The 16443-nt window shown below is 37.9% G+C and overlaps 1 protein-coding gene across 2 annotated transcripts in view; it reads right to left on the bottom strand.

Annotated features, from left to right (window-relative positions):
• SEC24B (SEC24 homolog B, COPII component) overlaps window positions 1-16443 on the bottom strand; it is a 105366-nt gene that overhangs the window by 25234 nt on the left and 63689 nt on the right. For both annotated transcript variants that reach the window (XM_077778451.1, XM_077778452.1), the window contains 4 exons: window positions 14556-14779; window positions 6732-6913; window positions 3419-3521; window positions 636-762 (listed from right to left, as the gene is read on the bottom strand). In XM_077778451.1, the coding sequence (XP_077634577.1) occupies window positions 636-762; window positions 3419-3521; window positions 6732-6913; window positions 14556-14779 (636 nt within the window). The remainder of the gene's footprint in view (window positions 1-635; window positions 763-3418; window positions 3522-6731; window positions 6914-14555; window positions 14780-16443) is intronic.

Below are 16443 nucleotides of genomic sequence, written 5' to 3'. Positions count from 1 at the left end.
CAAATTTGAAAGCAATTATACTAACAGGACCTAAGAAATGACTCAAAGGGATACCAGCACACATGCTCATATGCACGTGTCCATACATACTGGCAAAAATCTATGCTTACTTAAATGGACCAAATGTACAAACTGAAGATAATCTTAACTTGTCAGGATCAAGCACAATTAGTCTACATGACCTTCAATGCTTGTTCTGTGAATATTTTTTACTTGGCCTCACCGTCACTCTGCTCATTCTCAATCATCCCCTGGCCAGCCAAGATGAAGTGGCCCTAGGCTATATTTTCTCCATTAAAAAGTGGCCTGAGGGGTGCCTGGGTGGCCGTGTCGGTTGAGCGTCTGGCTTCGGCTCAGGTCATAATCTCACGGTTTGTGGGTTCGAGCCCTGTGTCGGGCTCTCTGCTGACAGCTCAGAGCCTGGAGCCTGTTTCAGATTCTGTGTCTCCCTCTCTTTCTGACCCTCCCCTACTCACGCTGTCTCTCTCTCTCTCTCAGGAATAAATAAAACATTAAAAAAAAAAAAGTGGCCTGAAAGTTTTTGAAGCAATGAGGAAAAAGACCAGATAATGACAAAAATGCCTAAATGTTTAAGATAATATTAAATACACTTATTTTAAGAATCTGAAACTCACCGTCATTAACTCTATAGCACAAATTGCATTTCCATCTACGTTGATCAATGAAGGATACAAAAGGGTTGATATATGTTCGACAAGATCGGCACCTCACAATGGTATTTGATGTTATCACTGGTAATTGCTAGGAAGTAAAATAAAGACGCTGTAGCAGAAAAAGCACCCCAGGGAAAAACGGAACACAGACTGCTCTGCTCCATATACAGAACAGAAACTATAACTGTGTTTTGAAATTGATGGCTTTTAATAAAATCCAGTGATGTGCTGAGCAACACAAGCGCTGTCAAGTTTTTTCACTCTTCACCACAAATGGTGAGATAGTACCAAAACAAAGTCAAACCAAATGTAATAAAAGTTACTGGCTCATTAAGAAAACCCTGGTTGGCCAAAAAAATAATATAACTCAGAGCTCATCAGGTAGACTCAAGAAATATCAGTGAGAAAGAAAAATATACCACATAAATATGTCGTTGTCTTTGCTGTCTGACAGTACCTGGTACTGGACCGTTGGGCACTGCTCACTAGACAGCCACAACAGTCCTGACGGGAACCGAGGCCATAAAAAACCAAACACAATGTGCTTTAAAAAAAAACAAAACAAAAACATGAGGAGCACCTGGGTGGCTCAGTTGGCTCAGTGTCCAATTTTGGCTCAGGTCATGATCTCATGGCTTGTGAGTCTCAGCCCTGTGCCAGATTCTGTGTGGACAGCTTAGAGCCCGGAGCCTACTTCTGTCTCCCTCACCCTCTGCCTTCCCCCACTTGTGTTCTCTCTCAAAAATAAAAATAAACATTAACAAAAATTTAAAAAAAAATAAATATATTTGTAAGTGCATGTGACAGTTTTAAATGATGAAAGGCAGAAGTTCTACCTAGTTTTGAATGAGTTATTTTTTTCAGAAGGTGAGAATGTTTTGGTGCTAAACTTAACAAAAAAAGAGACCACCCTGAAATGCTGGTAATTTTAGTGATCTTTTTTAAAAGTGTTGAGGGGGCAAAGATTTCAAATTATGATATATAAAAATAAATTTATAATAAATAAAAATAAAGCCTGGGTGGCTCAGTCGGTTAAGTGTCCAACTTTGGCTCAGGTTGCTATCTCATGGTTTGTGAGTTTGAACCCTGCATTGAGCTCTGTGCTGACACTGTGGAGCCTGCATGGGATTCTCTCTTACTCTCTCTGTACATCCCCCACTTGCCCTTACTCTCTCTCAAAAATAAATAAGTAAACTTAAAACAAAAGTCAGCATGTAAAAAATATTTAAAAATAAATTTATAAATATGTTTCGGACTCCTTTAAAACAAGGGAAAAGGAAAGAAAGGGATTGGGAACTTTAAGAACTTTAGCAAATATGAAAAAACACTAAAAAAAAAACACATATTATTCAATCTCCCTGAATTAATCCCTGATAACCTTTTAGTATATTTCCTTCTGGCTTCACCCCCTCCCTGCAATCTACACAAAAATATTTGTATCTTTGTATTTAATTTCTTTAACATATATAGTTTTTATTATACAAGTAATGACATAACACTTAGGAAAAATCAGGAAGCACAATTAACTGAAAATGAGAAAACAAAGAATTACCCAGAATTCTACAGCCCAGAGGAAGTCACTGTTGCCAATTTAGGGTATACACTTCAAGAAAATACCATATATGGCATCTGTGTTTAGAAAAAAAATTCTCACCTATGTATATAGGAAGTTCACGATCTCGGTTTAGAGATAATGTCTGAAATAGTTTAACAGGTGATGATACAGTATGTACTGAATGAGTAAATTCAAGGTATCTATTGCATATCATGATTATTTTCTATTCACTCTGTTCCTTTCTATACATCCTAGTGCGAAAGTTAGTCCCATAGGAAGCTTACTGACCTTTATATCCTCAGCATCTGGCACAACAGGGAGTTAAGAAACATTTTTTTTTTTTTTGGATAAATGAGAGCAAAAGAAACTCAGCAGCAATAAGGGTAGAAAACCACAGCAGTAAAAAAATGTGAGGGAGAAATACAACTTACAAAGTATAAATAAAATGCATCTGGATAAACTTTATCTCCGAAGTTTATAGAGTTTTAGTTTAAAGACAACATATTTGCATTAAATCCCAGAAGTATATGTAAAAATCCAGCCAGCTCGGCATTAAACCAATAGGCTGTGGAAATGTAAATAAGAAATGTTTTAATTCAATAGACCTGAAGCATTTGGACTTATTATTACAAAGGTTATTTGTTCCCTACAGTTAGGAATATTATATAGTTTTCCTCCCTAACTGGACCTCACTGTTGGTACAACCTTCATGTTTAATAAAGAGCTCCCAAAGGTTATCTGCAACGGCCTTTCCAATTTCCAAAACTACTCATCTTTCAAAATCCAGCTCAGACCTCATCATGGACAGAAAACCACTGCTACCGCACCCAGAGGGAATCACTTCCCATCCTGTACTCGGCACCTCACAGAATTTGGTTAGTTACAGCTATCAGTTATCCTGCACCATCGTTTATTTGTTTCTCCATCTTTGTACCCTGTTAGATAGAAATTTCTTAGAAGCAAAGTCAATGACTTAGTTATCTCTGTATTTATCAGTGCTTAGTTAGGACCCATCCCAGAGCAGGTACTTAAAAAAATGTTTGCTGAGTTGAATTTGACAAAAATGATTATTTCTAACTTAAAAAAATAAAAGAAGGTGAAAAAAATCTCCTGGAAAATATACAATCAAAACACCTTGCAAACAAACACACATCAGTATCCGCAAATGTTTTAAAATATGTCACTTTACCGTCAGGTCCCTGAAGGGATGTAACAGTAATCCTAAAGGAAGCTTAGCTTTATTCAGTAAAGCCTGGGTCTGTGGAATATTTGTCAAAGTACACCGAAATGAACTGCAAAAAACAGAGACAACACGGACTATATTAGCTATCAGAAAAAAATTTATACTGAAGTAGACATTTGTAGATAATTAACAACATTCATATAGATGAGAATTATATGGGAATGTTATAAAACCAGAACTAGAAAGATCCATATTACTTTAAGCAGGCATATACGCAATATATGTCAAAAGACCTAAATTAAGGACTCAACATTTTCATGGTGGAAAAATACAACACATTTGGGAAAAAACATTATGACTAGATGTAGAATATGAATAGGAGGGAGTAGAAGACACCAGTGAATAGGTATACCCCTGCATCTTTAATAATGCTATTCCTTGCTTTTCTGCCCATTTTCTACCTGATGAAACTCTTACTATGAGACTCCTCAAAATTATCACTTCTTTTGAAACCACCCTTCCTTCTGGTAACAAGTGAGAAGAAGTGGATGTCTCTCTCTGTGCTCTGAGATCAGTTTATGCTTCTACGGTATTACTCTGCTTTGCTTTACGGTTGTGTACCACTTGAGATCACAGATCATTTCGTCCCGTGTGACCTTAGCACTATTCCTCTCTTAGAGAAAGTGCTTGTAACTTATTAAGTTATGAGTGAAGGTCAGTAGACACAGAATCAATAAAGGAGCAATCAAAGAGATAAGAAGGAAGAAGTAGTAGACACCAGAAAAGGAATTTTAAGAAGAGCAGCTGATAGTATATAGATATCCAGGTATGTACAGACTCCAGGCTGGTCGTGTTCCGTGAACGCAGTAAGGTGGTGCCTGCTTCAGGACTTCTGTGATTAATGTTCACACAGCTTGGCACACTTGATTTGTTTTCACACTTCATTCAGATCTCTACTCAAATGTTAACTCCTTGAGAAAAACCTGTCCCGACTCCTCAATTAAAAACAGCCAACCTCTACTCTTACTATTCCCTACTTCATAGTAATATTCTGACATTGTGTTATATACATGATCCTCAACTTATGACAGTTAATGATTTTTTTGACTGTTCATGGTATGTCTTCCCGAATAGGATAAAGGTTGCATGAAATTAGGAACTCCATTTGTTTACTGCTTCATTCCTAGCACCCAGAAACAGTGCCTGGCTCTTAACTTAGAAAGCGTTTAGTAAATATTTATTGAATTATTCCTGTTTTTCAGCTGACGATACTGAAAATTTGAGAAGTTAAGAAATTTGCACAGTCTTAGGGCACCTGGGTGGCTCAGTTAGTTGAGCATCTAAGTTTGGCTCAGGTCATGATCTCAGTTAGTGAGTTTGAGCCCTGCATCAGCTTCACTGCTGTCAATGTGGAGCCCACTTCAGATCCTGTCCCCCTCTCTCTATCCCTCCCCCACTTGCTCCCTCTCTCTCAAAAATGAATAAATATTTTTTAAAACTGTGCAGAATTGGGGCGCCTGGGTGGCTTAGTCGGTTAAGCGTCCGAGTTTCGCTTAGGTCATGATCTCGCGGTTCGTGGGTTCGGGCCCCGCGTCGGGCTCTGTGCTGACTGCCAGCTCAAAGCCTGGAGCCTGTTTCTGTTTGGGACTCCCTCTCTCTCTGACCCTCCCCTGCTCATACTGTCTCTCTCTCTCTCTCTCCTAGAAATAAATAAAACATTAAAAATAAAATAAAAATGTGCAGAATCTTATAGGTATTTCTCAGTGGAACCATGGTAAGAACCTGTGTCTGTCCAGTTCTCAAGTCTACACTCCTAATTACTCTGCATTGCTATTTTGATGAGAGAGAGATTTTCACAGAAAACACGTAACTGAGTAGAAACACACACACCATCCTCTGGACCTGTGGAATCTCTCCATACATACATAGACCATATTCCCCTACTTAGGGGATGCCTAATCTTCTATAACACAAGACCAAAATCCACATACTTATGCCCTGATAGCAACTGATATTCATAGGAATAGGCAGCTGTTTTTTTTTTTTTTAATGTTTATTTATTTTTAAGAGAGAGAGACAGAGCATGAATGGGGGAGGAGCAGAGAGAGGAGGAGACATAGAATCCGAAGCAGGCTCCTGGCTCTGAGCTGTCAGCACACAGCCCAATGTGGGGCTTGAACTCATGAACTGTGAGATCATGACCTGAGCCGAAGCTGGTTGCTGACTAAGTCACTCAAGCGCCCCAATAGGCAGCTGTTTTTATCCCAGAATCAGTGATTATACATTTTTATGACAATGATCTTGATGCTGCCTTAGGCACTGATGGGGGACTGGTGGCAGTGGGTGGGAGAAGAGGGGGAATCTTCAGAGCAGCTCTATTTTGTTTCCTATATTGGAAATCTCTATAAGATTTTGGTTGAAAAAAGAGAAGCTTATGGTTTTTTAAAAAGCTAGAACACTATTGCCTTAATAAAGGACAGTACTGGCTGTAAATAAAATCAACACTAATTCTAATGCAAGGGAGAAGACAATGTTTTTCTGTGAATCAGTTTACTTTATGAAAAGGAGAGATTTCAGGAGCAGGAAGATGTTTTCTAAAAAGCATCTGAGTACAGAGAACTATCCTGTTCTTAGGAGAAATAAGTACTGAAAGCAAACAAGAACAGAGAACTCTGAGTTTTGAAGGTACTGTGAGGTGAGTGACAGAGCTCATCAACCCAGAGGATACACCAGGGTTTGGTGGCCACCAGGTGCAAACTGTCAGCTAAACTTCTCCATGCAGTGAGGAAATACTCAATAAACGAAATCATAAGCCTGGAGATAATGGTCTTTGCATTCTATGCAAAGAAAAGAAAACTCAAGAGATAAACCATTTATATAAACCCGTTCTTAGGATTATATAAGTGAAGTATACGTCCTTTTCAAGCAAAGATTGAAGATGAAAGATTCCCCCTTATTTTAAAAGACATCAGAAGTTACTCCTGGTGAAAAGTAAGGAAAAAGGAAAAAGAAATGTAAGAAAAATATGGTTAAATTGGGGTTCCTGAAACCTTTCACTCAAGCAGGAAAAAAATTTCCCTCACATTAGGTGACAGGGAATAGGCCTGAATGGAGACAGAGATGGAGGCACAAACAGGACCCAAACTGAATCTTACAGCAAGAACTTCTCTACAGACTAAAAGAAAAGTCCGCATTAACAAAATTTCCAATCAAGGAATTAGTATCCTATCACTTTTACTGGCTCTGAAACTCAAACAATGTTTCTGACAAAGTATATTACTTACTAAAGATAATAAAATAAAATAAAACAAGTACTTACTCCGGGCTACAGTTTAATTTTTTGAGGTCTACATTCAAGTTAGGTACAGGAGCCCAAACAGGAGTCATGGGTAAAATATTCCTCTCCTGGGTGAGGTTTACAGGTCTCAGACTTTCTGGTTGTGGAGAACTCTGAAGACTCAGTCCTCCCAGACTGGAGGACAGCTGGTTCACACCAGGATACTGCGGACAACACAATACAAAACAAAAGAGCAATAAAATCAAATTGAATACAATGTATTTTACTATTATAGGATTTTAACATACAGAGTAAGAGAATAAAAATTTAATAAACATTTAAAGAAAAGGTGGGGGATGCCTGGGTGGCTCAGTTGCTAAAGTGTCTCACTCTTGATTTGGGCTCAGGTCATAATCTCACGGTTCAAGAGTTTGAGCCCTGTGTCAGGTTCTGCACTGACACCATGGAGCCTGCTTAGCATTCTCTCTCTATCTCTGCCCCTCCTCTGCTCGTGCTTCTCTCTCTCTCTCAAAATAAAGAAATAACATTAAAAAATATTAAACCTGGCTTGGTAATAGAATGATTTAGAAGGGCAGCTCAATTTAAAGCATTCTTGAAAAAAACCTCAAAACAAAATACTGAATAAATTTCAGTATTAGCACAGTTAAACTTTATAACAACATTTTCAGTAACAATGTTTTTCAACATCAAGAATTTGGTTTCTGTGAATACAGAAAGGCAAAATGAATATATAAATGCATATGTTTGCAAGGTTTTTCAAAGATCTGTGGTAGGAACCCCTCCCTAAGGAGAAAGAAAAAAAATGAAGAAGAGAGAAGACTTCAAGGTCACCTAGATAGGAGTCCAGCTGTCTACATCCCCCATATTCTTGTAAACTGAAACAACTTAATCAGACTGCATGTTTATGTGTGTTACCATATATGGGAGACAAAGAAATAGAAAATGTATAAAAAACCTATGCCATATGAGGTAGGCCGCTCAGTTCTTTTGGGTACGAAACCCAACTGAGCGGTGCCGGCATGAATAAAGTTGCTTCCTGGAAAGAAAAGTCTCGGTGTGATGACTCTCTGAGCAAGAATACTGAAACAGATCAAGTTTTGGAATAATGAGCTGATGTCATAAAAAATGTATAATGCTGTTCAAGGAGTTTTGCTTTTGCTTATTGTTTCTGTGTTACCTTTATTTTATTTTTAGTATTATTATGAATTCATGGCTTTCTATTGACTCAAACTGACTTAGTTATTATTAATTTAGATGTCCAAACTACCCAAATTTTTTGCCAGTGAAAGAAGATAGATTATTTAATACACGATAGTGAACTTGGAGCTATTTCTGGGGGTTGTGGGGGGAGGGGGAATGAGATTTATGGTTTACAGTATGAGCCAAAATAAAACCTTAAATAGATTAAAGATGCAAAATTGAAATCACCAAAGAACTAAAAAAATTCATAGCTGGAATATTCCTAACCTGAAGGTTGAAAAACTTTTAAAGGACACAAACAAAAGTTAAAACCAAAATCGTAATAGGACTATATAAAATTTAGACATTCCTTCAATGTCAGAAAATGCTATTAAAATTAAATACAAATGTCAAGCTGGAGGGGAAAATTACAATATATATTAGACAAAAGGTTATTATACTTACTATAGATAGCTTTTACAAACCAGTGGACCTGAATAATGGTGAAAGAACATGAACTGGGATTTCAGTAAAGAAACATAAATGACTAATAGTTATAAAAAATATCTTTGCTTGTAAAAAATAATTCTTGGTGGACTTAGTAATATAGAATGGGCAGTCATACACACTTTTACTGCCTGCTGGATGTCTCCACTTAAATGTCCATCAGGCCCTTTAACTTAACATGGCCAACTCGATTCTCACTCTTGGACCTATTTGTCTCTCTTCACCTTCAAAGTAAAAGCACTACCGTCTACCCAGCTGCTCTGCCAAAAACCCAAGTTACCCTTGCTGTCTTCCTTTCTTTCACCTACCATAACCAATTCATCAATGAGTCAACTTTTATCCATTCACTTTTCATTACCTCTGCTGATACTACCTTAGAACAAAGAATGGTCCTACATTTCTGGCAAAGCTTCCATCTGTCTCCGTTTCCATTTCTGTCTTTTCAAATACTTCCATCCCTAATCTGTTCTTCACACAGTAGCCAAAATGATTCTCTAAATAATGTATCTCAGATATCACTCCTTTACATAAAATCTCCAATGTCTCCCTTTGCACTTGGGATAAAATCCAAGCTTCTGACTATGGTCCTTCCCTAGCTCTCTGGTCTGATTCCCATTGCTAACTTCAGAGTTCCAGCCAGACTGAGACTTTAGTCTTGCAACACATCACAGTTGCTCCTGCCTTAAGTCTTTGCATATATGTTTCCTCAGCCTGAAATGCTCTACCCCCAGGTTTTTCCATGCCTCGTTTTTCTTGTCATCCAAATGGTAACTCAACATAATTTCTACACTGAGGGAATTCCTGACCATCTACTCTATATCCCCAATCCTAGCAATTTCTTCAACTTTTCTTACTTGACAGCACTTGTAACTATTTGAGATTATCTCATTAATTTATTGGTTTACTTATTTACTGTCCCGCTGAACCTGCCCTCCCAACAAATTTCTGAGATCAAGAACTTTGTTTTGTTCACTTAGCTTCCTCTTGTACCCTCAGTGCTTAAAGTAGTACTATTGCACAGTAGGAACTCAGTAAGTTTTTACTGAATGCATAAATAGAAATATTAAAATCTTATAAAATTAGGTGCTTTGATTCAGTAATTCCACCTGAAGAAATTTCATCTAATAATGAGACAGATACATTAAGGTGTGTGTGTATATGTGTATATAAATGTTGATTTTGACAATTATGCCCAACAATGGCAGATTGGTTGATTATAAAACATTATGCAGTTATCAGAGGAAGGATATATAGAAAGGTTTTGTCTTTTGCTATTAAAAGAACAAAAAATTTCTAAAACAATATCACTACTTATCAACTTCTTTTGTTCGTTTAAAACAAGCCATTAGATGTCCAGTTTCTTTACTAGCTTTTCCCCCAAAATGCATAGCATTTTGGAAACTTGGAAGGATAGACTCCAAGTGGTACCGTTTACATCTTGATGGTGGGAATATTGCTTGGTATTTATTTTCCTCTTTTTGCTTATTTGCACTTTTCTACAATTGATCATGTTTTTTTGTTTTTTGTTTTTGGCCAGGGAGAGGTTAAAAAAAGTGCTATATACATTATTTATAATAGCCAAGATATGGAAGCAGTCCAAGTGTCCACTGACGCTAGTGATATAAATCATTCAGAGAAAGACAAATACCGTATGATTTCACTCATATGTGGAATCTAAGAAACAAAGCAAATAAGCAAAGGGGGGAAAATAAGGGAGAAAGGCAAACCAAAAAACAGATTCTTAACTACAGACAACAAACTGATGGTTACTAGGGGGGATGAAAGTGGGGAGGATGCATGAAATAGATGATGAGGACTGAGGAGTGTACTTGTGATTAAAACAGAAACTCAAAAAAAGAATAAAAAATAAAAAGGCCTTAAAAAAAGCACTATATAACATTACATCTGGTTTTTCATAGTCACTAAAATACTTTTCTAATTTTTATGTTCATTTTCAAACATCAACCTTTTTCCATTTCTCAGGGTTGAAAAACAAATTTTAATTTTGTTCTTCTTCAAAGGCCAACTACTGAGGTTTTCCATTTCTTAATAAGGGTCATCTAAATCAATAAATGCAAAAAAAGCCCTTAAAAGTTCAGAAAGCTAGCACTGGCTTATACTAAGTACAACATTTAATGGCGTTTCAATTTTATTATAAAAGGTTGCTTAAGGCTAAAGTTAAGATATTCTTATCCTAATTAGGACTTTAAAAATAAATGGCTTCTTTTAAAATTAGCTTGATAATGTTAATCTTAGATTAAAATATATAATCTTTTTTTAGTAGATAGGTAAGAATTTAAATTTATGTCCTAACTGTGCGTTTAAATCATTGTTCACTGGCCCAGAAACACCAGTGTCCAAAAACCTATTTTAAATTCAGATTAAACAAAAGTAAATTGTTGCTTTGTATTCTTCCTTAGATACAAACATCAAATCTGACTTTGGTTTTCTTCTGTGCAAGTCCCTACCAGTTAAAGAGAGAAAAAAATGCTTAATTCTGAACTGCAAAGATTTGTATTCTCAGAACTAAACCTGGTCTTAGATGATTTCACTTATCTGAGTCTCAACCTCCTCACTTAAATAATGAAAGGAAAAGGGGCGCCTGGGTGGCTCAGTCGGTTAAGTGTCTGACTTTGGCTCAGGTGATGATCTTGAGGTTCGTAGGTTCAATCCCCGTGTTGGGCTCTGCGCTGACAGCTCAGAGCCTGGAGCCTGCTTCAGATTCTGTGTCTCCCTCTCTCTCTGACCCTCCCCGGCTCACGCTGTCTCTCTCTCTCTCTCAGAAATAAATAAAACATTAGAAAAAAAATTTTAAAAATAATGAAAGTAAGGTAATCACTATAAAAAAGTCAAAATTCCAAGTGTTGACAAGGACGTACAGTAACTGGAGCTCTCATACACTGCTAATGGGAGGTACAAATTGGAACATTTGCTTTGGAAACTGTTTGGCATTAACTGCTAAACGTATGGACACTCCATGACCCAGCAATTCCACTCCTAGATATACATTTGCGTAAGAGACATGGACAGCGCTGTTCATGACAGCCCCAACGTGGAAATTTATCCTGATGCCCAACAACAACAGAATAAACAAACAAGCAAGTATAGTCACAAAATAGAGTGCTATACAACAAGGAGAACGAATGAACACTGAGAACAAGCACAAAGAAAGCATAATGTTCAGCCAAAGAGTCACAGCAAGAGTATACACAGTTACGATTCAACTTACATGAAGTATAAAAACAGGCAAAACTAATGTGTGGTATTAGAGGTCAAGACAGTTGCCAAGTCTTGCTTGAGGGTGGGTGGCTAGAAAAGGCGTGAGAAAGGACTTTGGCTGTTGGTTACATGTGTTCAGTTTGTTGAAATGTATTAACCTGTATGATGTTGATTTATATACCTGCACATAAATATAATACAGATTATAGTTCAATAAAAAGTTGTAAAAAATGAAAGGTAGAAGTGAAAGTCTAGAGCTTTGGCTTTATGATGCTCATTTCCTCATGATTTAATAATCCAAGTTACTTTTTATTTTTTATTAAAAATGTTTATTTCTGAGAGAGAGAGAGAGAGAGAGAGTGTGTGCATGCATGTGGGAGAGGATCAGGGAGACAGAGAGAATCTCAAGCAGGCTCTGCACTGTCATGGCAGAGCCCAGTGCAGAGCCTGACACATGGATCCCACAAACTGAGATCATGACCTGAGATGAAATCAAGAGTCGGATGTCCAACTGACGGAGCCACCCAAGTTACTTTTGAGTCTGCCTCTGTCCCCTCCATTCAAACTCCTGTGATCCTTGCACTGGAACTAGAGTATAAAAAGGATTGGGATCACAGAATAGAATAAAGTTATTTTTAAAAATCTAGTATAATAAACATTAATTTTTACTTTTATTCCAAGGGTAATCTCTTTTTTAAAATTTTTTTTAAAAGTTTTATTTATTTCTGAGAGAGAGAGAGAGACAGTGTGAGCCGGGGAGGGTTAGAGAGGGAGGGAGATACAGAATCTGAAGCAGCCTCCAGGCTCCGAGCTAGCTGTCAGCATAGAGCCTGATGTGGGGCTTGAACCCACAAACCGTGAGATCATAACCTGAGCCGAAGTCAGACGCTTAACCGACTAAGCCACCCAGGTGCCCCCAAGGATAATTTACTACCTTCCAAAATAACCTCCTAAATAAAATGGGAAAAAAAACAATACTGTCAATTCTCTACGTCAAGGGTCGGCAAACTTTTTCTGTAGAGGGTCAGGTAGTAAATATTTTAAAATCTGAAGAGACACGTATCTTTTTCACAACTATTCAACTCTACCACTGTGGTGCAAAGTTGTCATAGATAATACATAAAAGAATGATTGTGGCTACATTCCAATAAAAGTTTCTTTGCAGAAATGGGCAGCAGGCCAGATTTGGTCAAAGAACCTTTTCCTTTGTCACTGTGGAATACCATTATGATTTTTTTTCTGTGCCTAAAACTTCCCCTATGAACCAGATCCTTTCTTTGAACTTGGTTTTAGTCTCATTAAAATGTAGAAATACATTATATATTATGACCCCCAAAAGCAATTAGTTTAAAGCACAAGAGTCAGAAAATGATTTAAAAAGTGTTTCACCTGGACCAATAAAATCATAAAGAAATTCTAATAGAATGGAAGGCAGAAAAATGTATGCCAACTAACTATATTTCTTCAGTGCCTTCCCAGTTTCTTTATTCCTTTTGTGCCTTAATTCTAAGATTTAGTTCCAAAAACATGGTTTTCCTATTTCTTCTATTTTTTTTTAAATTTTGGTTTTTTTTGGGCGGAGAGGAAAGTTGGGGGGGGAAGACAGGGAGGGAGAGAGAGATGGGGGAGGGGGGATTTTAAGTAGGCTCCATGCTCAACACGGAGTCGACACGCGGGGCTTGATTCCATGACCTTGGGATTATGACCTGAGTTGAAATCAAGAGTTGAATGCTCAATTGACAGAGCCACCCAGGTGCCCCTCCCTCTAATTTTTATTCTTAGTGGACCATAAGATGAAATTTCTATAATGTTAGTCTACAAGGAGGAGTTTTTTATATAGTTTTTTGGTAGAATGCTTTGGCCTTTTCGGTTGTTACCTTATATTTTACTTTCTTAATAAATATGAATGTAAGATACTTACTATTCTGTATTATTAAATTGATATGGCATTTAAGAGGTGTCTCCAAAGAAAGATTATATCAGAATGGGTCACAGCAGTACTTAATAATAAACCTAACTATTGATCAGCATTTATGTATATGGAGGCTGCACCAATTTCAGTTATGTCATGTTATGAAGTTTTTTTAATGTTTATTTATTTTTGAGAGAGAGAGAGAGAGACAGTGTGAGCAGAGGAGGGGCAGAGAGAGAGGGAGACACAGAATCCTAATCTGAGGTAGGCTCCAGGCTCTGAGATGTCAGCAGAGAGTCCTATGCGGGGCTCGAACCCACAAACTGATCATGACCTGAGCTGAAAGCTTAACCGACTGAGCCACCTAGGCTCCCCCAAATTTCCTTAATCTAAGAGTTGGAACCAAAATTCTAAACAATATTTATATACCATGTCATTTTTTTGAGGAAAAAACCAGCCTAGCAATACAGAATTTTAAAAATTCTGTAACACTCATTTTATCATAAAATCAATACCAGCACATTGCAAGACTCTAAAAAATAAAAGTACAATGAAGACCAGAAAAATCATAGCTAATACCCTGATCCAGATTGAACCTTTTTAAAAATTTGGTATTTATATTTCCTTTTATCTCTGTGTACACACAAACACAAACACACACACATAAAACTAGAACCAAATTCTATGTATATCTTATCTAGGCTTATCTGTATATGCACCTATGATCCATCTGAATCACCAGGTATCTGTTAGAATTGATAAGTTTCACAATTTTAGAAATGCAATCTCTTTTTTTTTTTTAAATGCTTGTTTATTTTGAGAGAGAGAGAGAAAGAGAGAGGGAAGGAGAGAGAGAGAGAGAGAGGAAGAAAGAGAATCTGAAGGAGGCTCTGAGTTGTCAGTGCAGAATCTGACATGAAGTTCAAGCCTACAAACTGTGAGATCATAACCTGAGCTGAAATCAGGAGACGGATGCTTAACTGACTGAGCACCCAGGTGCCCCAGAAATGCAATGTCTTTATACATACTTGAGCATATTGCTGGAATCCAGAATACGCTGGGCTACTGGGCGGTACTCCAGAATTAAGTGGTGCTGTAGCATTCTGATACCCAGGCTGAAGAGTTGGATAACCATACCCAAATGGTTTAGCCATTTTTGAAGGCTGAGGAGCAGCAGGAGCTGAAGCTGGAGCAGGGTCAGGTTCAGGAGCAGGATCAGGAGCAGGACTGCTTGCTGATGAGGAAAGCATATCTAACAAAGGGAAAAAACATGGTGTTAACAATTGAAAATCAGGATTCTATAAAGACTTGGCTCCTGGGCAAGCTATAATCTTTGACATTTCCCTTTTTTAAACTTAAAAAAAGTTTCTTTAATGTTTTTATTTTTGAGAGAAGGAGAGAGAGCGCGCGCGTGAGTGAGCATGAGCTGGGAAGGAGCAGAAACAGAGACACACACAGAATCTGAAGCAGGCTCCAGGCTCTGAGCTGTCAGCACGGAACCTGATGTGGAACTTGAATTTGTAAACCATGAGATCATGACTGGAGCCAAAGTTGGACGCTTAACTGACTAAGTCACACAGGTGCCCCTGCCTTTTTGAACTTTTTATTTTGAGAAATTGCAAACATCCACAGAAATAGAACAGAATTATGAACCCTATATACCCCTTCACTCAGTTTTAATAGTTATCAGTGGTTTGCTAATCTTATTTCATGTGTTCTCTTCCTTTTCTTTTTTTTTTTTGTATTCATTAGAGAAGTGTTTTTAAATTAGTTTTAGGTAAATGATGCTTAATGTCACTCATCATCAGGGAAATACGAGTCAAGGCCACACTGAGATACCACCTCACACAGGTCAGAGGGGCTAAAATGAATAAATCAGGAAACTACAGATGCTGGCGAGACTGTGGAGAAACGGGTACCCTCTTGCACTGTCGGTGGGAATGCAAACTGGTGCAGCTGCTCTGGAAAACAATGTGGAGGTTCCTCAAAAAATTAACAGTAGAACTCCCCTATGACCCAGCAATAGCACTGCTAGGAATTTACCCATGGGATACAAGAGTGCTGATGCATAGGAGCACATGTACCCCAATGTTCATAGCAGCACTCTCAACAATAGCCAAATCATGGAAACAGCCTAAGTGTCCATCAACTGACGAATGGATCAAGGAGATGCGGTTTGTCTACACAATGGGATACTACATGGCAATGAGAAAGAATGAAATCCTGCCATTTGCAGCAATGTGGATGGAACTGGAGGGTATTATGCTGAGTGAAATAAGTCAATCAGAGAAAGATATCATGTGTTTTCACTCATATGTGGATCTTGAGAAACTTAACAGAAGACCATGGGGGAAGGAAAGGGGAAAAAAATAGTCACAAACAGAGAGGGAAGGAGGCAAACCCTAAGAGACTCTTTTTTTTTTTTTTAATGTTTTTTATTTTATTTCTAGGAGAGAGAGAGAGAGAGACAGCGTGAGCAGGGGAGGGTCAGAGAGAGAGGGAATCACAGACTGAAACAGGCTCCAGGCTCTGAGCTGGCAGTCAGCACAGAGCCCGACGCGGGGCTCGAACCCACGAACCGCGAGATCATGACCTAAGAGAAAGTTGGACGCTTAACCGACTAAGCCACCCAGGTGCCCCCCTAAGAGACTCTTAAATACATACAGAGAAGAAACTGAGGGCGGATGGGGGAATGGGGGAGAGGGGAAAGTGGGTGATGGGCACTGAGGAGGGCATTTGTTGGGGTTAGCACTGGGTGTTGTATGTAAGCCAATGTGACAATAAATTATATTTAAAAAAATAAATAAATTAGTTTCAGGTATACAATATAGTGATGACACCCTTTTTTTTTTTTAAAAACAGAAGTTATTTAGAAGAAAATCCTGTCTTTCCTTTCATTTCACTAACAAATGCTTC

Source organism: Crocuta crocuta, unplaced genomic scaffold (genome assembly GCF_008692635.1).
Source record: "Crocuta crocuta isolate KB4526 unplaced genomic scaffold, BGI_CrCroc_1.0 scaffold587, whole genome shotgun sequence".
Lineage (NCBI taxonomy): Eukaryota > Metazoa > Chordata > Mammalia > Carnivora > Hyaenidae > Crocuta > Crocuta crocuta.
The sequence above is the reverse complement of the archived record's forward strand: the minus strand, read 5'-3'. Positions and strand labels throughout refer to the sequence as shown.